The sequence below is a fragment of the Halichoerus grypus genome, chromosome 2 (genome assembly GCF_964656455.1).
Source record: "Halichoerus grypus chromosome 2, mHalGry1.hap1.1, whole genome shotgun sequence".
Classification (NCBI taxonomy): Eukaryota; Metazoa; Chordata; class Mammalia; order Carnivora; family Phocidae; genus Halichoerus; species Halichoerus grypus.
The window spans coordinates 165940231-165965111 of record NC_135713.1 but is presented as its reverse complement, the minus strand read 5'-3'; the positions used below and the strand labels follow the sequence as shown (position 1 = coordinate 165965111).

The 24881-nt window shown below is 38.3% G+C and overlaps 1 protein-coding gene across 3 annotated transcripts in view; it reads right to left on the bottom strand.

Annotated features, from left to right (window-relative positions):
• Positions 1–24881, bottom strand: part of BLMH (bleomycin hydrolase) — a 48009-nt gene that overhangs the window by 22730 nt on the left and 398 nt on the right. For all 3 annotated transcript variants that reach the window (XR_013446068.1, XR_013446069.1, XM_078068102.1), the window contains exons 2-6: positions 24467–24664; positions 20707–20816; positions 19873–20014; positions 19185–19273; positions 17589–17681 (exon numbers count right to left, since the gene is read on the bottom strand). Coding sequence is in view for 1 of the 3 variants with exons in the window: in XM_078068102.1 (XP_077924228.1) it covers positions 17589–17681; positions 19185–19273; positions 19873–20014; positions 20707–20816; positions 24467–24664 (632 nt within the window). In the remaining 2 variants the exon portion in view is untranslated. The remainder of the gene's footprint in view (positions 1–17588; positions 17682–19184; positions 19274–19872; positions 20015–20706; positions 20817–24466; positions 24665–24881) is intronic.

The following is a 24881-nucleotide window of genomic DNA, read 5'->3' as shown; positions in this document are numbered from 1 at the left end:
CTGATGTCCAGGATTTGATCAGTTGACTTGTGAGTTCATGACCATTCTGAACAATACAATTCTGAAATGTCAATATTTAGTACTTAGTATTTGCCCTGCAAATTAAACTTCTTTAGCCAAGAAACCACTCACCACTGATACCCAACAAGACCTGGGCTGCTGCTCTGCTGATTATATTTCAAGTGACAAATAATGGCGCACATTATAAATGGATTTCCTTCCCTTTAGGCACCTAGGTTTTCCTTTGATTGTGACAGGGGTCTCCACTCATAGAAAAGACATTAACTTTTCAGTTGGAGCTTGGGTGACAATGCCTATTAGAAGTATTATTAGAACAAAAATAACTTCTAGTGGAAGGTATCATTTTTTGGGTTATGAGACCCTACCATAGTTTCTAATAATGTCACACCTTCAGGTTAGCATCATTACAATCCAAAGATATATTTTGTATTGTTTTCATCTTATAAAAAGACAAAAATAGAAGCATAGAGAAACACCTTGTATAAGGTCACAGTATGGAAAAGCTTCCTCTGCTATATCAAATTTGCTATATCTTTTAAAAATATGACATGATGAGCCTATTCTTTCTCCACCCCATAGTACCCACTCTGATCCAATTTCATCACTTACTGCCTGCATTATTTGTATTACACATTTGTATACTCCATCACATTCAAGAGAAATGGATCTTGCATTTACTTAGTGTGCCTCTTTCACGCTAGATACTACATGTCTGCTAGGTTCTCTTCATTCTCGTAACACTCACTCAAGGTATAATTTCCCTTCCCTTTTCTCCCCCCCAAGAGAGTGAGACAAAGAAATTAAGTAAGCTACCTAAGGTCACATAGCCAATAAGTGCCAGAACCATGATCTGAAGTAAGGTCATACATTGTTTAAAAAACAAAACAAGTACCGCTCTATGGGTGGGTACAGGGTTTAAGAAAAGGGAACATTTACTGAATGTCTACTGTGTTGTACTATAATCTTTGAATACCACGTCTCTGAATCTTCTCAGCAAAAGTAGATGTTATTCCTATTTTATAGATAAGGAAACCAACATTTAAGGAAATAAGTAACTTGACTGAAGTCAGAAAATTAATAAATGACAGAATTAGGAGTTGAACTCAGATCTGATTTCAGGGCTGTTTCCATACCACCATGAATCAAGCATTTATCACTGTAACTTTCTGGGTTTCATATAACTTATCTCCTCCAAAAGACCATAAACTTCCTTTTTTTTTTAACAGTTTATTTATTTATTTTTGTGAAAGAGAGAGAGAATGAGCAGGGGGGAGGGGCAGAGGGAGAAGCCAACTCCCTGCTGAGCAGGGAGTCCGATGTGGGACTCGATCCCAGGACCCTGGAATCATGACCTGAGCTGAAGGCAGACGCTTAACCGACTGAGCCTCTCAGGCACCTAAGACCATAAACTTCTTAAGGCTAAGGACCGGGTCATGGATATTTTGTCTCTCCTATAGCACGCAGCACTGTATCTGATCTAGATATAATAGCTGATCTGAACACTGTTCCATTCTCCACATCATTAGAGGATGAATCATTTTAGAAGCACGTTTCTTCAGTCACTTCCTTATTCAAGATTCCATAATGCTTCCCTATTACCTCCCACAACAAATCTAAACTCCAGAACCTGATTATTCTCACTTTTTTACTAAAACATAACATATATTCAATAAGTATGTAAAGTGTATTAATCTGAAATATACAGCTCAACTTTTTGCATACATACATACCCATGTAACTACCATTTAGATTAATATACAGAATATTTCCAGGGCTCCAGAGGTTCCCTGGATCCTCTGCAATCAATAACCCACACCTCCCCCAAAGTAATTACCATTTTGACTTATATAACCATTGATTAATTCTGCCTGTTCTTTAACTTCATATAAATGGACTCATACAGCATATTCTCTTTTGTATCTCATTCTTTTGTTGACAAAATGCCTGTGCGATCCAGTCATAGTGCTGTGGGTATTACTAATTCATTCTTTATTGCTGTGTAGTATTCCACTGTGTAAACAGATTACAGTTTATCTACTCTCCTGGTGATGAGACATATGAGTTATTTGCAGTTTGGGGTTATTGTGAATAAAACTGCTATGGACATTTTTACCCACACAGTTCTCAAAGGGGCTGAGGAATTTACATACTTGTCAGTATGAGAGGAAAAAAAAGTAAGAAAATTTCAGTTGTACTGCATTCCTCCCAATACCTGACATTCTATTTTTAATTTGTCATTTTGGTGGTTATGTAATTATATCTCACTGTGGTTTTAATGTGCCTTTCCCAGTTTTTAAAGGTTCCCTATAACTTCACCAAACCTATTTCCCATCATAGATCCCACACTCGTCAGGCTTGTCCGTGTCTCTCTTTACTGTCCACTGAATGCATTCAGCTCACTATCACCTTCATAATTTTGTTGTCTCCTCTGTTCCTGAGATCCCAATCCTACTCCCATACTTTACAGCTCAGTGCAGGATACCCCTCCCCTAGAAAGTTTTCACCAATTAATTATTCCAGCTCACACTAACTGTTCCCTTCTCTGAACACTTCCGGCATAAGAATTTATCATTTGATTCCATAGAGCCGTTTATGTTTCTTTAAGGTCTCCCCCTGCCCCCAACTAGACTTAATCAGTAGGGACAGTAACTAGGTCTTAGACATATCCCAACAAGCCCTAGAAGAACCACATTAAAAACAGTTTTCTTAAATCAAAAGTTCTTCTCCAGTGACTGGTGTGAAATTTGAATTTAGGAGTTCAAACTGGGCTTCTGCTCTCTTTAAAAACATTCTGATGGTTGAGGATTTACTCACAGGTATAGGCAATGTTTTCCTACACTCCAACATCCAGAACTTGGTGGTAGTTAAGTCAAACACACCAGCTCCAGTCCATTTCTGACAAACAGATCATGGATTCACACCTGCCACAAGCTGATTATACAAGTAAACCATCATCTATCAATTCCATTTATAATTAAGGACATTTCTCTCTCTTTTTCCTCTAGTTAAGGGAAGAACAATGGCTCCCAAAGTAACACTGTTATTTTCTCATTTCATAGACTAGATACTTAGACTTTGGAAAATTCTCTATTAGGATGAAGTAATCTCTGAACTCTGTCCTTCTAAATTTTAAGGTGTACTAAATATGGGTAAGATTAGGGTAGCCAATCCTACCTATATTGCAGTGATTCTTGGAAGCAGTGAAGCTATTTTATTTTTAAAATAATGTCCTACTAATCCTAAAAGCAGGCAAAAGGGAAAGCTCAGAGGACAAAACAAAGCTACAACCTATAAGAAACACCGCTCTTTCCCCTCCTCTTCTTGGACCACCTACTCTGGAGAACTCTGTTGTCCTTCAACTAAGAGAACCCACATTCTTCCCTCACATTATGGTCCTTTCCCTTCAGAAATATCTGCTCCTGCCTTTGTTTTAGAGAAATCACCAGATAATCTATGCTTCTCTCATCCCCATCTACCACTTTCACCCTGAAAGACCACTTAAAAAGCTTAGTTTTGGGTACTCCTGAGCTGTACCTGAGTGGTTGATTTCAGAAGCCAGAACTTTCTCCAGATTAACCTTGAGGGAAATTTATTAGCTACCCCAGTCCCTATCTGACTTCCTCACTCATCAGGGAACACACATGCGAGATCTCCTAATTCTAAGTCTGCATTTGTATTTCATCAGCAAAAACTGAAATTGCTATGTATTTACTTCTCTTCATCATCCCCACTGCATTCCAGGCCTCAAAAAGCCCTGGACAGACTGGGACCTGATACCACGGTTCAACCTTATGCTCTGAACCAAAGTTAGAAAGCAAAGAACAGGACCTGACTATGACATTACACCAATAATTCAGGATAAAGAGCTTAATTCATGGGTTATTATAGAAAACAGAGCATGATTCTACTATCTTAACAGAAGCAGATTAATCAAGAGAAGAGGTAATGCTTGCCTTTCCTTTTGTTATGTTCTGTTTTCCAAGAGAGAATGTTCCTTTACTTGTATTTACTACAAGGGCCTGAACAGCTGGTCCTTAAACCACCACTCTCTTAATGCTGTATCATTCTTAGGTTGGTTTCTAACACCAAAGAGGCCGGGCATCCTATTAGCAACTGTAACTGAGCTACTCTAACCATGGATTAATGAGCTGTTTGGGATTCACATGGATTAGAGAATCATTTGTATTTGTTCAGCACCAAGGTCACAAATGGCAACCTTAGGAATCTGTCATCATGAGGAGGACACTGTCACTGGTAACTATGCTCAAGACAATGTCAATGAAAGTCTACATTTAGAACACGCTTAGACAAGGAAGGTTTTATAAACTTAAATGATGGGCATTTTTTTTAAGTTTTTATTTTTTTTATTTTTTAATTTTTTTAGATTTTATTTATTCATTTGGAACACAGAGATAGAGAGAGAGAGAGAGAGAGAGCATGAGCAGGGAGAGAGGCAGAGGCAGAGGGAGAGGGAGAAGCAGGCTCCCCGCTGAGCCAGGAGCCCGATGTGGGGCTCAATGTGGGGCTCGATGTGGGGCTCGATCCCAAGACCCTGGGATCATGACCTGAGCCGAAGGCAGACGCTTAACGGCTGAGCCACCCATGCGCCCCTTAAATTTTTATTTTAATTCCAGTTAATATACAGTGTTATATTAGTTTCAGGTGTACAATATAGTGATCCAACACTTCCATACATTATCCTGTGCTCATCATGACAAGTGCACTCCTTAATCCCCATCACCTATTTCACCCATCCCCCTCCTTTCTGGTAACCATCACATTGTTAAATGATGTGTACTACCAACTAGTATTTGTCACATGTGTATGGCCATATTGATCAGTGAGACCATTTTGATCAATTCTCAGTCAACCAAGGGTGGTTTATCCAGCTCTGCCAGGCAGTGGCCAATAAAAGGGAAAGGCTAGGGCCAGGCCAGTGAAGATTATGACAACAAGGTGAATTTGTTTACTTTTAAACACATTTTAAATATAAATATAAATATAAATATAAATGTTTTACACTATAATTTACATAGTACCTTATTGTCCATTTGGCTCTATCTAAAGAAAAAATGTTAAATAATTTCTTCCTTTCTCTCCAAAAATGCATTAGTGGAAATTCATTTTTACTATCTAAATGGATTCTATGGTGAATCCTTTTGCAAGACAAATGCTTATGCCCTAATGCATATGTTTTATAAATCTGTATTTTTATTAAAGATGCCTATAAGGCATGAATGAGGATAAGAGTGACATCTCTTTCTCTTGAATTTTAGTAAAACTATAATTTGAAACATGTTGCTTTGTTTTATATTACTTGTTTACTGGGATTATAAATTATCCAAAGTCATTCACATTTAGGTCAGTGTGTAACACTCTGGAAAGAATATTTGGTTCCAAGCCAACTAACAATAGTTAAATGAACTCCAACTTCAAAAAAAAAACTTCCAAAGTATAATCTCCAGAAGCCCTGATACTATATCTTCTTGATAAGAGGCTCTGCTGTTCTAAAATAACATTCTCTGTTCTTGAAAGTACAAAATTGACAAGAGAGCTTTGGACAGCCAAGTCTGCTCTCTGGTGGTCAACCTGGGAGTGTCACCTGCTTCTCGCAAGATGCACTTGGCATTCAGGACAAAAGAAAGATACCAGACATTGAACACAAGTCATTACACACAACTGAATAAAGTAAGGCTATAACCATATTACTCAGAATATAAGTACATATGAAAAACCACAATTAGTCCACGTGGGGAAATATATTTGTGACTTCAATTGAAATTATCCACTCCCCATCCCAGCACTTCTATCTTTCTCTCCTTTATTTTTCTCCATAGCACTTACCTTCTGACATATTATACTTTTTATATATTTTATTCATCTCTCTATTAGAAAGTAAACTATATGAAGGCAAGGATTCCTGTCTATATTGTTCACTGCTAAATCCCCAATGCCTAGCTAGACAGTACCAGGTATATGCATTAAAGAAATATTTACTGAATGAGATGACTCATAATTGTGATTTTATATTAAACTTAGTATCGGAACCAACCTGACAAAAAGTGTTAAAACAGAGCCAAGGGAGTGGATTCAGGGAATATGGGCTTTCCAAAATGCTAGAAAGCCGAAGGAGAGAGATCTACTGTCAGTGACACCTGGGAACTGTTCTGCTTTTCTCTAACCTCCCAACCCAATAATGATGTGACCCCGCTGATTCTGAATACCGTTTAAAAAAACAACGATAACAACAAAATATCCAGGAGAATCCAATGTTTGTAATTATTCCCTTAAATACAGATTGTTAGAGAATGTTGTCTTAAAACTGTGACATGAGCCAAATATAAGAGGGCAGTGGTATGCCAAAAATTGATCTTGGTGAAGGACTCACTGAGATCCTTCCCTTGTACACTCTGGGAAGTAAAGGGAAGCTCTGTTGCCATATGTCTGATCTATACCTGCCTCTTGTGGCCAGCTGGCTTCTATGGTATCATATCCTTGGCTAATGAAAATTACATTTAAACTAACCTCAAAATGTGGATTTGTGGACCAACCTGCAATGTATCAGAAAAGCTGCAGCTGGGGTCAGAAAGGCCCAAGTCCTATTTGCAGTTTATATCCATTTTGTATTTATTGCCTATATTACTACCTATTATATGGCCTGTAAGTAGGCAGAATGTAAATTATCAAGAAGGGTTCCACCTCTCAAGTCTAATTTTATGAAAAAAGGTCCATTATAATTGGTCTCTAAAAATACTGTACCCAGGGAGATCTGTTCATTTTCAATGATTTGCTGAAGTCTAACATGGTGAATAATCAATAAAGGGAATGGAAAAAGGAAAAAGGACACAGAAAACATGAGGCATGGAATGTGTGAATCTCAATTTTAAAGACAAATGATGTGGGACTGAGTCAATTCCCATATCCCTGCCTCAAGGGGAGACAGACATCAAGTGGGAGGCGGAAGGGAGGATGCAATGGTTGACAGTCAGTCATGAATCCATACAAGGGTGAGAGCTTAAAGCTGTTACAGGCACACACGGAACGGGGGAAACCGTAGTAACGAGAAGGCTTAGAATGGAAAGGTGATTCAAAGGTAACCACCCAACTACTTGTGATGGAGCAAAACTGGCAGAGCCAAAAGACTTCAGTGCTTAGAACCACTACAGAAGTGACAGAATCTTGGAATCTTCATTTGTATTTACACCACTGGGTTGTTGAGACAATGTACAATAAAGTCTAAAGCACTGCAGAAATATTAGTTGCTTCTGTTGTTACAAAAATGCACAGCTACAGTGCCCTTAAGAAATCATCTGCTCCAACTTACTGATCGAGGAATTAGGCTCAAAGGTAAAATGACCTATTGATCACAGAATAGAAAGGCCATAGGATACAAAAGTGGTAAAAGAAAACAGCTGAACTTTGAAGAAAGTTCCATGTGGTGGGTAAATAAGCTAGTTTCAAGAGGGAAGGAGTAGGGACCTTGGTGACTGCGCATATGCAGAGAAGAGAAGACAGCTCTCTACTGCCTTCTAGTGGGGAGTGGAAGAAAGGCAACAATCTGTTAAAAACAAAAAGGGGCATCTGGGTGGCGCAGTTGGTTAAGCATCCAATTCTCGGTTTCAGCTCAGGTCGTGACCTCAGGATCCTGGGATCAAGCCCCGCATTGGGCTCTGCCTGCTTGAGACTCTCTCCCCCTCCCCCTCTGCCCCTCCCAGGCCCCCCTCTCTTTCTCTAAAATAAATAAATTAATTAAAAAAAAATAAAGAACACCCACCTGTGCCTGCAAAAGCAGGCAGAGGAAACACTTTCTGGAGGCATTAAATTTATTTTCAGGCAGGGAAAGACATTAAAAAGTATACTTAAAAAGTATATGCCCTTCTGTGATGTTAAATGAGCTCATATAGAGAGCTGATAACTAATAGTCAAGTGATGATTTTTTTTTAAAGATCTTATTTATTCATTTGAGACACAGAGATAGAGAGAGAGAGAGAGAGAGAGCATGAGCAGGGAGAGAGGCAGAAGCAGGCTCCCCGCTGAGCCAGGAGCCCGATGCGGGGCTCGATCCCAGGATTCTGGGATCATGACCTGAGCCAAAGGCAGACGCTTAACCATCTGAGCCACCCAGGTGCCCCGTCAAAAGATGATTTTGAGGCTACTTCTAGAGTGGTGTTTGAATCAAAGAAATGCAGACTTTCCAGCTCCACACAAGCTCTCTAGTGAACTGGTGAGCACATTAAAGTTTGAAAGCACTACTTCAGACCACATCTATTCTTTCCCTCCTCCAAAACCTTATTATTTATTATTTTTCTCATTTGCGTTTGCTAGCCCTTTCCACACACTGGTTCCCTCACACTGCGCTAACTGCCAAAAGACCTTCTCTCATATCTGCAAGTCCTCCACCTCAAGGTACCATGACATCACCTGATGTCCCCTTCACCTCAGTGGGTCCTGAGAGCTTCACTTTGGAAATATATTCCAAAATGTATTTACTTCTCTCCATCCTCACCCTCACCACCCTGGTCCCAATCACGATAACCTTTACGTGACCAGAAGAGCCTCCTAACTAGTCTCCCTACTTTCTCTCTTTGTTTTACTATCTATTCTCAAAACACTCAAAGGGATTTTTTTTTTTTTTTTAACTGCCATGGTTACCTCATTTAGAATAAAATGCGAACTCATTACCCTGGCTTGCAGGACACATGTAAGCCAGTTCTCCTTTCCTCTAGGAGACCCATCCAACCACTCCCCCACCTTCTTTCCAAGCTCAAGCAACACTGCCTTCCTTTGTTCTTCAAAAATACCAAGCTTTCTCCCATCTTATAGCTTTTGCACCTACTGTCCGCTCTGTCTGGTATGCTCTGTATCCGCATCTCTGCATGGCTGGTCTTCTTGTCACTCATGTCTCAGCTCAAATTTGATCTCAGAAAGGCCCTTCCTGACCACCTCATCAATCACCGTATTATTTGTTCTTCAAAGTACATATCATATTAGATAGTTTCTTGTTCATTTACTTGTGTATTGTCTGTCTCCCTCCACTAGTATGTAAAGTCCATGAGAGCAGGGACCATGTCTTGTCTTGGTCATCACTGTACTCCTAGCACTTAGAAATGCTTAATATTTAGTAGGTACTCCAATAATACTTGTGGAATTAATGAGTATCAACTTTTTTCCTTCTCTTCACTGCCAAGCTTCTTGAAACTGCCTTGCTTTTCTTGCCGTGGTCTGACTCCTCTCCATCTAGCTCCTTCCCTTCCCCTTTCTATTGACACTATTCTACACACCCCTGTTCAGGAAATCAGCAGCCTTTTCTCCGTGCTTATATTCTCTGACCAGTCTGCAACATCTGACACTGATGACCAGTGCCTACATCACAGCATAGTTCTGGCACTCACTTTTACGGAAATGGATATTTTCCAGAATTCTTTACTCAGATCTGTTCTATCCCCCTGTAGGGAGCAAGATGGAGTCATTCATGTCAAGCAGTGACTTACATCAAGCAGTGACATAAGCAGCCAAGGGTGTTGTAGCCCAAACCACTCCATAACTGGATCGCCAAACCCAGCACAGGCTGACACACAGAACTGATAGCAGAATCAGAGGAAGCCTGCAAAAGGCCCATGGCTGATTAACTCTAAAAATGGAGGATTTTTGCAGCAAACTGTCAGACCCTCCAGACGCTGACCCTTTCACATCTGACCAAATCAAAAAGGCAACTGCCATTGAGGCTCTGCCTGTTTTCTCTCTGAACATAACAGATTCTCCACTGCTTGAACATAACGAGTAGCACGCCCAGAGGTGACCCTGACCAGGCCAAGGCCTCATCTCAACTGCGTGCCCACCGACTGACTTCGCATTTATTTACTCCTTACTCTTGTTGTATCTTGCTTGCTGTAAGACTTTGTATTGTGCTTTGCCTTGTGTGATGTGTATGAAGCCAAATTAAACATGCAGTGAAACGTCACTGAATTTGGAATCCTGAACCTACTTTACAATTATTTTAATCTTGCTTTATGATTGAATAAAGTTGACACTGTGGAAAGACACAACTCATATGTGTGTCTTCATAACATGCTCACAACACCTTCTATTCTCCCTCAGGGATTTAAATCATCCCCAAGGCTTCAGCCATTTGTACTATCATCACTATCAATTTTCTAGATCATTCCCTTTCCTGAGCTCCAGAATTGCTTCCATATGCTTGAAACCCATTTCCAGTAGACAGTGCCTTGGGACTAGACACTTTAAAGCCAATGTTTCTCCTCTTCACAGGGGTCTCTGAAAATAGTTTCTCTGACTTGCGTAAACCCCAGCAGCATTCCCCCAGCTACCAGACTTAAAACCTTAACCTTACTCTTTTTTTTTTTTTTTTTTTAGATTTTATTTATTTATTTGTCAGAGAGAGAGATAGAGCACAAGCAGGGGGAGCGACAGGCAGACGGAGAAGCAGGCTCCCCGCTGAGCAAGGAGCCCGATGCGGAACCCGATCCCAGGACCCTGGGATCATGACCTGAGCCGAAGGCAGCCACTTAACCAACTGAGCCACTCAGGCGCCCTTAACCTTACTCTTTAAAAAATCTTTTAATTTGAAAAAAATTTTTACATGCAATGTTACATTAGTTTCATGTGTACAATACAGTGATTCAACACCTCTGTACATTAGGCTATTATGCTCAGCCAAGTGTAGCTCCCACCTGTCACCACATATCATTATTACCATACCAATGACTCTATTCCCTACGCTGTACTCTTTATTCCCACGTCTTATTCATTCCATGACTGGACGCCTGCACTTCCCACTCCCCTTCACCCATTCTGCCCGTCCCCCCAACCCCCTCCCTCTGGTGAACATTAGTTTGTTGTCTATATTTATAGGTCTGATTCTCTTTCTTGTTTGTGTTTATTCATTTCCTTAACATTATTTTTTTAATTTTGTATTGTTATGTTAATCACCATACATTACATCATTAGTTTTTTGGGTTTTTTTTAAAGATTTTATTTATTTATTTGAGAGAGAGAATGAGATAGAGAGAGAGCATGAGAGAGGGTAGGGTCAGAGAGAGAAGTAGACTCCCTGCTGAGCAGGGAGCCCGATGCGGGACTCGATCCTGGGACTCCAGGATCATGACCTGAGCCGAAGGCAGTCGCTTAACCAACTGAGCCACCCAGGCGCCCTACATCATTAGTTTTTGATGTAGTGTTCCATGATTCATTGTTTGTGTATAACACCCAGTGCTCCATGCAGAGCGTGCCCTCTTTAATACCCATCACCAGGCTAACCCATCCTCCCACCACCCCCACTTCTAGAACCCTCAGTTTGTTTTTCAGAGTCCATCGTCTCTCATGGTTCGTCTCCCCCTCCGATTTCCCCCCCTTCATTCTTCCCCTTCCTTAACATTATTTTTAATGATGAATTCTTGGCAGATAAGCTGCCAAGTCACACAGTTTTTCCTCTAAGAGCTCTCTCAACTTCTCCCCTCTTCTCCATTTCTATTGTCACCACCCTTGTTCAGGCCTAATCAGTGCCACCTGAACTACAACATCATAACTGGTCTCCCTAACTCTCCTTCCAGCTTCACCTAATTAATCTCCTAAAGTGCAGCTTTATTTCACATTACGCCTCCAAAATTTTCCTAACTGCTCATCTCCGACGAAATTAAACTCTCATCCTAATGTTCAAAACTCTTACAATGTTATGTCCAACTTTCCACATTAGTCTAGCTTCAAACTTCAATGTGCCTCAGGATCACTAATTTAATGCAGATTACAGGGCCCATCCCCAGAGATTCAGATTCAGTGTATTTTCAGTGGGACCCAGAAATTTGTATTTTTTGATAAGCTTTTGATGATTCCAATGCACATAGACTTCTGATTACTTTTTGAGAAATACCATTCTAGCTCCTCCCTAAGACTCTAGGTAAACTAGCCTGCTCACTGCTCATCAAATCTGCCTTGGGCATATCTAGAATGCTTTTCACTCCAAACTCACTTCATTCCAAAGCACATCTCAAATGCAACCTTCTCCAGGAAGCCTTTCTTGATCCCCGTACCAATTCCATCTTTGGAGTTAGATATGCTTGCATATCTCTTAAGACATTTACTTTACTTCACTTTGTATTACATATTTTATTCCCCTACTAAATGTAAGTTACTTAAAATGTATTCTCTGCAACTCCTCCCATATAACAGGCACTGAGAAATATTTGAATGAATGCTGTGGAGGTCCAGAATGCTTCACACAGTATGCCCCCTGGGTGCTACCATCAAAATAGAACCTTGGGCTGGTTGGATCCATGTCTGACTCAGCAAGCAATTTTGAACATTTTTTCAAGTCAAGAGTTGGGAGGATAAAAGTTTTTCATCTACTTCAAGAAGAAGAAAACATGTTCCTAGGCTTTTGTTTTTCTTTTTATAATATCCACTAACTACGATAGAAGAAATGCAGGTTTATTTTCAAAACAATTCTGATCCTCAGTGGGCTAAAAAGAAAAATGTGACTTCAGATCCAATGAAGACATTTAAATGATAGTTCACAAAGTTAAGGAATAAAGGTCTTCATTACATTTGGTTTTCATGACAGATAATGATGTATAATGTATTTAGGGTTGTAAGCAAACATGATACACAATTTATCTCCATTTTAACTAAGGATTTTATATTGTTTGGAGATATGAAATTTTCATTCCTGAAGGAATTCAACTAACTTTCAGCTCCAGAATACTTAAAGGAGACTGACTGAATTTATTTATTTTTTATTTATTTTTTTAAAGATTTTATTTATTTATTTGACAGAGAGAGACACAGAGAGAGAGGGAACACAAGCAGGGGGAGTGGGAGAGGGAGAAGCAGGCTTCCCGCAGAGCAGGGAGCCCGATGCGGGGCTCGATCCCAGGACCTGGAATCATGACCTGAGCTGAAGGCAGACGCTTAACGACTGAGCCACCCAGGCGCCCCAAGACTGCCTGAATTTAAATATTTAGTTCATATTACTTCAGAATTTTAACTATTAAAGAGAGCCTTTGGTTTAAGTACTTATTGATTTTCCTGATTATATCTCCTTAGTAAAAAGGGAAAATAATAGGTGAACATTATCTCTTTCCTTCAAGAACCTTGAAGAACTAACCTGAGGTTAGTTCCTTATTCAGTGTCAGAGATGTCCTCCAAGGCTATTAAAAGAATAATTCCCTTTTCTCTTCCAGAATCCAAAAGAGAAGACCATACTAGAAAACGTTATTTCTTCACAGCAGTGGATCTTAACCAGAATCATCTGAGAAGCTTTTAAAAGTACAGATGCCTTAATTGGACAGATGCTAAAACAAAATTAGCCAGGAAAACAATAAGAGAAGAATGAGATAGAACTAGCCTCACAAATATTACAATACTATAAGTAGCTCCAGCAACTAAAATAGAGTTATTGGCAAATGAATAAACTAACAGAACAGAATTGAAAGCCCAGAGGCTTTAGAATGATAAAAATGACATCAAATTAAGGGGTAGAGAGAGGATGGAAAGGAAAAAATGTGGGTAAACTGGGTAGCCTTTGGGGGAAAAAAGTTAGATCCAAACCTCATACTCTATGTCAGGAAAAATTTTAAATGGATTAGAGATTCAAATATAAAAATCAAAACGCAACAAGTATTAGAAGAAAAATGGAAGAATTCTTTCATAATTAGAGAAAAGCCTTTCTAATTAAAAAACTATAAAAGATTTCAAATTTGACTATATATAAGTAAAAAATTCTGCATAGCAAAAAAAAAAAAAGCATATCATACATAGATAAACAATAGACTAAGGAAAAAAATGCAATTTATATCAAAAAGGGCTAAGGGGTAAGGACTACCTAGAAATTATAAAAGAAAAGAAAAACAAGTTAAAGATATGAATAGACAGTTCACAGAAATGATGCTCAGCCCCACTCAAAGTAAGAAAATATAAATTAAAACTACAATGAGATACTTTACCTATCAGATTGTTTATCTTTCAACTGTTTACCTATCAGATTAGTAAGTATCCAGTTGTTTGATAAATATATCGCCTTGATAAAACTAATGGGGGGGGGAGGCGGGAGGGAAGATTCTATCAGATATTGTTGCTGATCAGAGTATAAACTGGTATAATCCCCAAAGAAGATAATTTGGCATTACATATTGAAATTACAAATGAGTATTTTCTCTGACTCACAAATTCTACTTCTTTGGGGCACCTGGTTGGCTCAGTTGGTAAAATATGCAACTCTTGATCTCGGGGTCATGAGTTCAAGCCCACACTGGGTGTAGTAAAGCTTACTTTAAAAAAAAATTCTACTTTGGGGCACCTAGGTGGCTCAGTTGGTTAAGTGTCCAACTCTTGATCTCAGCTCAGGTCTTGATCTCAGGGTTGTGAGTTCAAGCCCTGCATTGGGCTCCATGGAGCCTACTTAAAAAAAAAATTCTACTTCTAGAAACGTACCTACAAGTATACAAGCATATATGCAAAATGATGTATGTACAAGATTTTTTACTATATTTTTAATAGAAGCTTGAAAATAATCATAATGTCCATTACTAAGGACCAAATAAATCAGTTATGGTACATTCATACACAGAATTCTACGCAAATATTTTTTAAAATGCAGAAACTATGCATCAATATAGAAAGGTTACCAAGACATATTAAGTTAGGAAAAAAACACTGTGCAGAACAATATGAGTAATATACTAACATCTCTATAGAAAAAGGAGGAGAAAAATAATATAAATTCATATTGGATTGTAAAAAAAAAAAAGGTTTCTGGAAGGATAACTAACAACTAATATAATAACAAACTAATAAAACTGGGGGATACATGAGAACTAGAAGGATGGAGAACAGAATGGGAAGAAGACTTTTCACTGTATACTTCTTATATTTTTGATATTTAGAAAATGTTTTTTATTCAAAGATGTCTTTAAAATAAAAAATAAAAATACAGATAATTAGGCTCTGGTCTCAGGGAAACTGATCTTGCACATCTGGAGCAAGCCTAGGCCTATATTCCTGAGAGCCACTGCTATAGAATTTCTTAAGCAAATCACAATGGCTTCCTATCTCTTCTCACGACCTTGGTAAATATTGTTTCTAGTCTTTGTTTTATGTTTTGTTTTTAACAGAGTTTTGAGAGAATACATTAATAATCCCAAGGAGATCTGGAGGCTAAAAAAGAGTAGACGCACCGAGAAAACATTGCAATAGAGGTTACTACATGTTTCCAAAATGGATCTGTCTGGTCTGTCATCGCAACAAGCAACCTGCACTTCTCTAAATAATGCCTTTAGTACAAACACATTTCATTCAAAGCTATCTGAGCTTCATGGCTGTTGATTTAGTCATTATTTTGATATGCCTACAAGGCTAGGCAAATCATAGGTACTAATTTGTGGCTTTAAAACTATAGCTAGACTCTTCATTACCAAAGAGTCAGGATCAATAAAGAGGGGTTTAGGGGACTGTAAAAATCTAAAGACCTACCACACAGAATTCTGTAGTCAACAGTTTAGGCAGAATCATTAGGTAAATAATCTTATAAAACATCCATACTCAGGACTCAGTAAGGTGGTGTTTTACTGTTTTTCCGAGGTAGGAGCAGGGAAGGAAAAATATATGAAATATATCTGCCCTAATTTCTATCAGCTAATCCCAGGGTCAGGACATGGATCTTAGATCCATTTGATCCATTTGAAAGATCATTAAAACAAACAACAAAAGCCAACAGGATGCTTATGATTTGCAAGAAATATTATCTAGGCTCTTTTCCATAACTCTTTACAGAACTTTCATTCTTACTACACCCCACCATTTTACTATAATCATAAATGAAGGCAAATTATGCAGGAAATACGGCCTCAACAAGAGAGGTTATTCCAAGCTGGAAGGAAGAGAACTAACACTTACTGGACAACTGCCATGTGCCAGGCACCATACCTTGCATTCTTCTATTTAATTTCTTATTTGATCTCCACAAAAATCCAATGAGGAATATATTTTAAATCCCAAACTGAATCTCAGACAGGTTAAGCATATTACCCCAAATCAAAGAGCTGTAAGTAATAAAGCCAAAACTGAAATCCATGTCTAACTCCAAAGACTATTTTTTTCTACTACATTCAGATACCTTTCCTAAATAGGAATCCTTAGAAGAAAGAGGCAGATATGAGATAATTTAAATGCATTAGGAAAATTAAACCACTGCATTCAATCCACTCAATGAATATTCAAGAAATAGGGTCACCTGGTGGCTCAGTCAGTAAAGTGTCCTACTCTTGGTTTTAGCTCAGGCCATGTCAGGGTTGTGAGATTGAGCCCCATGTTGGGAGAGATTCTCTCTCAAATAAATAAATAAATCTTAAAAAAAAAAAAGAAAAGAAAAGAAACAGCTACTGTGTTAAGCACTGGGCTAGACACATTATAATTGAACAGACCTGAGAGCTTAAGGAACCTGTCCCAGGTCACACACCTGTTAAATAATGAGAAGACTAGAATTCAGACAGTCTGACTCCAGGGACCATGCTCTCAACTACACTTTATTGGCTCTCTGAAATTCAAAGGAAAACACGAGTGAAGCATTAGGTTTGTCCATAGCAGTGAAAAAGTTAGGTCATTTTAATTCCATACAAACAGTTTCGAAAGGAAACTGTTAGTTGACTGGTTCCTAGTAATGGGCCCACAGGATGAAAAAGGGAAATGCTTTTTCTTTTCTCAAAGTAATTCATAGTTTTATACATATTCATCTATATTATGTATAGTCTTAAGTAATAAAGATTAACTGCCTTGATAATAGCTATTACCACCTAACATTTGCTTAATGCTTTTTCTGTTTTCCAAAATGTTTTTACATACATTATTTTAAGTGACATAACCATCAATAGCTTCCCATCTTTATTCCTACAAAATAAGAGTCCTGGCCACTACCCAAGCTCTGCCTTTCTAGCTTTATTTGCTACCAATCACACACAAGATGTTATGTTTCAGCTACACTATTCTCTAAGGATTCTACCTTTGTTCATGCCACTGTACATGCAATTCCCTTTGTCTGGAATGGTCTTCCCAATTATCCATCTGATAAATTCCTATTGCTTTTTAAGAGCTGGTTCAAATATCTTCCCTACAAAACCTTCAGCTCACTGAATTAGTTACTCCCTCCTCTGGAGGGAGTCCTAGAGGACTAAAAAATCCTTTTTTACAAATCTGTGACATAGGATTTACCATAACTATTCATGTGTTTCTTTTTCAAAGAGATCGAATACTTTGTAGAGACTATGTCTTTCTCTTTTTTGTATCCCTAGTGCCAAAGTCCTAGCAGGTATTCAATATTTATGAAATGAATAAAAGAATGAATTATATAGAACATTAAATTGAGAATCAGAAGATGTTAAGTGCAAGTCCCATACTAAAATACAAAGCTTACACCTCAGTTTTTTCAGCTGTAAAGTAAGTAATTTTCAATTCAATTCTACATTTACTGCAATGACTATGCTTCCTAATCAGTTTAACAGATGGAAATATTTTGAGAGCTCTTTAGAACCATCACAAAAAATCCAAATAATTGTTATTACCTCCTCCATCATGACATCTTGTGTGGCTGAGATTTCTCCTTTGGTCGCCCCACTGTGTACCAGGTTCCGTAGTCGGATACAGAATTCTCTCATCTACGACAGAAACTTATTCAGTACTCCAAATAGTTAACCCAACTTCAACTGTAAACGAGCCTGGTAGGCCACTACTAGTTCTTTTGAAGTATAACTAAGCCAAGACCCAGGGCAAAGTTCATAAAAACATGTATGTTTTTCCCCAACCAGTCCACTTAAACACATAGCTAAAAATTTTCCATAAAGGGAAAAAACATGGCTTACTCCCAAAGAATTCTAGATGGAACTGTTCCTGTTCTGCAACTGATGATACCCTCTGGGATAGTATGTGCCTGGCTATGGGGAAAACGTCTGATTCCGTCACGCCTGTCACCCCTAGGAAAAGCAGGAAACTTAAGATGACTATGCCACTAAGTCACTCGAGTAGATTTTTATTTAGAATTTTACTGGTTGTTCACTTCTCCTTCTTTACCAAATAATTATAACAATGGCTATGCCAACCCTATAGTTTTCATTTTTGTTGCTTTCAATTTTGAAAGTACCTAAGATAAAGGAGAGTCTTAAATCTAACCAAGTGCTCTAAAAAGGATCTTGCTCTCCTTTAAAATGAAATCCAAAGATATACTATTAAGGATCTTTTAACTTGTGGATAAGAATTCTGAGTTTCCTGGGTGAAAAATAACCTACTTCTAATATTGGGGAAACACATCTATAGTTGATTTTAAAATGTAATCTTTCTCCCAAATCCAATTTCAGCCTTGTAGATCAAGAGAGCAGATTCTGGCAACTCCCAGTACTCAAAAAAGATGTCTGGCTGGTAGAGCAGCATCCCTATAAGATTTATAATCCTCCTTGGGGGTGCCTGGCTGGCTTAGTCAGTAGAGGATGCAACTCTAGATCTTGGGTTTGTGAGTTCAAGCTCCACACTGGGTGTAGAGTTTACTTACTTACTTACTTACTTACTTACATACATACATACATACATACATACATACATAAATAAATAAATAAAATATATATATATATACACACATATATATATCCTGCCTTGGGAAAATGGGTTATGTAGAGAAAGAGAATGATTCACTAAGATAACTGAAGCAATAAAAAGCAGTTCAGTGACCTCAACAAATCTTTAGTGGGTGGATAAACTACACTGATGTGGTCTGGGGACGCCTCAGAACTCTGCATACTCTTTAAGGAAGTCTCACAAATAGTTCTCTCTGGTTTTACTAGAACATAAAGCTCTCCCAGCCAACTTCCACTAGAATCCAATGGGCTTACAGCCCATTTTAAGCATGGGACTCTCTTTCCTCAGTACCCGTAAGAAAACATTTAAATCAATAGAAATAAAAGCAGAAGGTTTTTAAAAAGAAAAAAAACCTCTAATCTCAATTATTTTTAAAGTTAATACGTAGCTACATTGCCTTTGATAGACACTGAGTGGCTACCTTGTACATAAACTGTGTACACTGAAATGCCCAGGAATCCCCCTGGAAAATTAGTTAAAAGTTTTAAGGTAAGTATACTAAATTCAATCCCACCCTGCTCCATATGTTGCACCTTGTGATTCAGAATATCATTCATCCTTCTGGTTGCCTCTGTCGTATAAGATTCAGGGAAGCACTTCTTAGGGACGACACCATATTTTTCTAAAAGAAAACACATTTTGGTGTTCAATAAGGAAAAAGCATACTCCAGCACTAGAAACTGTAGCAAAAATAGCTATTGCTTTAAAGAACAGGCCGTGTTTTGCTGGTCTAAGTCAGAAAACTTAACAACCTTATGCTTCATATTAATAAACAGGTCATTTAATCTGTATATTTATCAATATATGTAAGAATGAATTCCGTTCTTTTTATCTATAATACTTTGTAAAGTGCTCAGCATGATGAGGTTTTCCCAAAAGACACTTTTTTGGACGAGGATATTTTTAAACAGTTGCAGTTTCAATATGTGTCTTGATTACATTGATGGAAAAGAGATAAGCTTTTTCATAGAAAGTTAGTTCTATTTAATACAACCGCTTCTTCTCCAACCAACTCTTCACAGTATCTATCTCCTTACCTCTCATTTAAGAAAGGTACTTAAAAGGTGAGAGTGTGAGATAAAGGTTCTTAGAGCTAACCGTATACCCTTCTGGGAGACTAATTCTACTCGGTACATAACCACCAAAGAAATGGCCCATGCCCAACTACAAAGCCTTGCTTGAGCATGCTGAGTTCCAGTTCCATTACAGAAAGGCTCTTACCAACAATATTGACAAGCATATCCCATTGTCCACCATCATTTGCAGGATTCATAAGCAAATACTGCACCAGCCTACCATCCTCAGGCTCCTTTTTCTGGGCTGTGTCCACAAAAGCATTTAAGAAGAAATAACAACGTTCAACCTAGATAAGAGAAGTTAAATAAAATTAAAGGGACAGAGAGCTAATACTTTTATTGGCATTAGCAACACAACAGGAGTCTTGGGCCTACCACAGACCCACCAGAGTAGGTATTTTTAAACTAAAGTTGCTAACTAAATATCAGTATCTGGCTTCATAAGAATATTTAAAGTTTCTTCTTATATTTCTGTAGATACATTCCAATAGTTTATCCAAAACAATGCACTGATTTTGAAACAAAATCTGATATTTAGAGTCTTAATCAGTAAACATTTAATGAACACTTATATGATGTACATTTTAAAAATTAAAAAATGAAATAAAATTATTTACTGTTTTTCAAACAAGTACTACCCAGAGATGGGAAATTAGGTCCTAGAAAGACCAAATAACCTAAATAAAGATGGTCAAAGGAGAAATTATTAAAAACAAAATTAAAAATTTTAAATAAGTTAAGAAACAAAGATGCAGTAGGTGAGTCAGTAAGTTGACTTATTCCATTGCAAAAAGTAGCCACCTACCAACCAAAAGCAGTTCTGCCTTTGAAGAGTCAACCTTTGATACTTTGGAAATCAGAATAAGTGGTGTCCCGCCTATAATGGAAGGCAAACTACAACTGGAAAAGCAAGAAGTGAAGAGATCGTCCCTACCAAGGTTGATACTGAAACGATAATCTTGCAAGATCAGTCCCCTACCTTGTCCCAGAAAAAGAGATAAGATTGACTAAACTCAAATTCTTCAATATTTAATTTTTTCATGAATGGAAGTCTCATAACATTCAGACAAGAAAAGATCCAGCATCGCCCTGAAACAAGAAAGCAAACCAAGAAATTAGACTGAGTGTTCACATAGATTACATTGTCCTATCCCTGTTTCCCAAAACTGAACGCATGACAAGATCTTGAACAATTTAAAACTAAATCAGAAAGAACAGAAAGATTAAAACAACAAACAAGAAAGGTAGGAATTAGTATTTGAAATATATATGCAAAGGCTTAATATCCTTAACATATGAAAAAAACTTTTTACATATCATTTAAAGAATCCAATACAAATCACCTAAGAAAATCACATTAGAAAAAGAAATACTGCTAGAAAGACATGCGCAGAGATCATGAATAGATAATTTAATGGCCAAAAAAGTTACAAATGGCAAAGAAACATTTTTTGAAGTTCCTCATAAGACACCTATTAGATGGGGATACATTATTTTTTAACTGATTATGCCCAATATTGGGATGGATTTGGGAAACAGCATTATTATACAGTCTGGATAGAGGTCTAAACAGGTACAAAAGATCTGAGAGCAATTTGGCAATATATGACAAAAGCTTTAAAAAGACCCTACCCTTTAATCTGGAAGATATAGTGTATGCTTCAATATAAGATGACCCTAATATAAGTCATTCCCCATTCTCCCATAGAGAATTAAAAAGAAAAAGTTGTTGGGATGCCTCGCTGGCTCAATCAGTAGAGAATGAGATTCCTGATCTCAAGGTTGTAAGTTCCAGCCCCACATTGGGTGTAGAGATTACTTAAAAAATTAAATCTTTAGGGGCGCCTGGGTGGCTTAGTTGGTTAGGCATCCGACTCTTGATTTTGGCTCAGGCCATGATCTCACTGTGAGACAGAGCCCCGCATTGGGCTCTGCACTGGGTGTGGAGCCTGCTTGGGGTTCTCTCCCTCCCCCTCTGCCCCCCGATGGCCCCCCTCTCCCACACACAGGTGCACTCTCTCTCTCTCAAAAATAAATAAAATAAAATTGTTAGAAAAAAAAAGAAAAAATTTTTTAGCTAACTGGATCACACAGACATTGAAAAATATAGATTAAATAGTAAACGTCCACCTACAACATTTAGTAATTTAAATACATAGATATTTAAAATCATGTTAACATTAATAAATTGATATAGCATTGTTTTTGCCACTTTCACATATGTCATTTTCACACTGATTCACTCTTCACTTGCATCTTGGTATCAGTGCTTTTGCCATCATCAGACCCACTCTTACAATCAGAACACATCATCTTTCTTCCATCTAGTATGTTTGAGTCACAGCAATGTTTTGAATTCATGCATGATGCTGATGCTGTCCCTGAAAACTGTATCCCAGTGTCAATTTTACAATCATATTCTTCACTTGTCTAGTAAGCAGATAATCACAAACTCTACAATGTCACCATTGCCTGTACTGATTTAAGTGATCTTTAGCCTATTTATAATGATACCCAACATTTCCATGATTTAAGTGATCTTTAGCCTATTTATAATGATACCCAACATTTAAGTGATCTTTAGCCTATTTATAATGATACCCAACAATATAATGAGGTCCTGTCCTAGGAATATACTATGTTCATATTTTTCACCTTTTTAAAAAACTGATTCAATCAAATGATCTCTATAAGCATCCCAAACTAGCACAGATTGAGGTCATTTCAGAGTAAAGTGCCTGCCAAATTGTATTTTACTTCAAAATGAATTAACCAAGAGTGCTCATTATGAGGATTTTTGTAGGCCTCAAAGGGTAACTCTCTCTTTCCTAAAGGAAAATTCAGAGGGAAAAACCTTGACTTTTATTTCGGCATAACTTCTTTACTGCTATGAACTTATGTTCATGCTATATGGGTAAGTGAAAAAGGCAGATAGGTTACCTAACAATATGTAAGGTATCCACCTATATTAAACACACACACACACACACAGAATAAAGACCTGACAGAAAAAATATATACTGTTGGTATTTTGCAAATATTCTACATTGAAGAACAGTAATTTTGTGGGGCACCTGGTGGCTCAGTCAGTTAGGTGGCTGCCTCTTGATTTTGACTCAGGTCATGATCTCAGGGTCCTGGGATCGAGCCCACGGTAGGCTCCACACTCAAAGGGGAGTCTGCTTGAGGATTCTCTCTCCCTCTCCTTCTCCCCTCCCCCTGCCTGTGAGCCCCCAGAAATAAATAAATCTTTTTTAAAAAAATAACAATTTTGTAACAAGAAAAAACAATTAAAAATAAGTAACTATAGTGGTTTTTGAAAGTCACTAATGACTGAGCTCATCTTTACCTTGGGTTTGTCTGGATGCCACCTCTCTCATATAAATTATTTCTCGGTAAAGAAAATCTGGATGAACTGTTAATGTGAAAACTACACCAAAATAAACTCCATAGCTCATGTGCTATTTGTATCTGTTGTAAATAAAAGTGATACTACAGAATATATAAGACCTGATCTATTCCAGAGGCACATTTCCAGGTTTTTCCCTAAGAGGTCACTGCAATCTGAACTGTGTAGGACCACTGTGACATTACTAACTGGATCATTTGTAGCCTGACAGTCCACACTATCCCAAGCACTTCCTACTATGGCAAAACAGTAGTTATGGCAAAGTCATAGCTTTTTTTCCCTTAACATTTAAAAATCAATTTTATTGAGGTATAATTTACATACAATAAAATATATCCATATGAAATGTACACTTTGAATTCTGACTGGCTCTCAGCAAGGACTGATCTGCTTTCTGTCAAAATAGACTGGGAGTAGGGCACCTGGGTGGCTCAGTCGGTTAAGTGTCTCACTTTAGCTCAGGTCATGATCCAAGGGTTCTGGGATTGAGCCCCACATTGCACGCCCTGCTGAGTGGGGAGTCTGCTTCCCCCTCTCCCACTCCCCCCGCTTGTGTTCTCTCTCTCTCTCAAATAAATAAAATATTTTTAAAAAAATAGACTGGGAGTAGTTTTTAAATGGATACACTTTAAAAAGTTCTTTTAGTACAATTTTGATATAAGAATAACCAGTTTGCACCACTGTCAGAAAAACAGCTACAGTGAAAGATTGGTTATCCAGGAATCTTTCACTGTAGCTGTTTTTCTGACAGTGGTGCTAGACACCAAAACAAGAGCTCTTGACCAGTAAGGCATGAGAACTGAGTATTTTTCTATATTACAAACTGGTCTATTAGCAGGAAGTGAGCCCATTAGCATATCTGCTCAAACTGCAACCAAAAAGCCTACTTAAAAAGAACATTTGATGATATTTTGATACAATTAAATTGTGTCTTTTCCACAGGTGTTATGGCCTTCAGGGCAAGAACTTTTTGGGGAGTTTCTAGAGCATGAGCATTTTTGCATGGTTCATTTTGGACCAAGAACACATATCTCCAAGACACCGGGCTACAGTCACCTAACTTCAGGACAGAATATAGTGAATTACATTCAAGCAGATGACCATGGACTTGACACTTAAGTGCTCAAAGCAGATACACTATCAAGGCACAGAGGACCAAAACAAGTCACAAGGTAATGTCCTTGGACCTGCCTTTCCCTGTGCCTGTTCTCTGGAAATTTACTTCAAGTTCCTTCAACACAAACTTCTACTCAAGACCACTCTTAAGACATCAAAATGGGGCACTGTCAGGAAGGTCAAGAGAAGTGTGCAAGGAGTTGTAAGACCTCACCTGAGCTCTTCTGGTTGGTGACTGGCTTGCCTTCCTGAGTCACAGCGTGCTGGAACACATGCTGAGCACCCTGCACCGTGGCCCTCTTCAAGCAGATGTCCAGCAGGTCGTGGGTGGTCCCGACATTCTGGGCAAGTACGAACTGAGGGTCGGAATTCAGTTTCTGAATCAGAGCAGCTACCTTCTCCGAATTCAGTCCTGTTGGAAGACCAAATGGTATTTATAACACCGAAAGGAGGCTGAAGAGGGCTGATCCGAGACTCCCACTGCTTGGCTCTAACTTCGGAAGACCGAGCATCCGGAGGTGACCCTTGCGGCGGCGAAGCCCTTCACCGGCGACCTCCCGCAAGGGCCGTCTCCCTCCAAGAGCGCTCCAGCCCGCCCAGAAAGCTCCATTCCCGCCATCGCCCCCGGT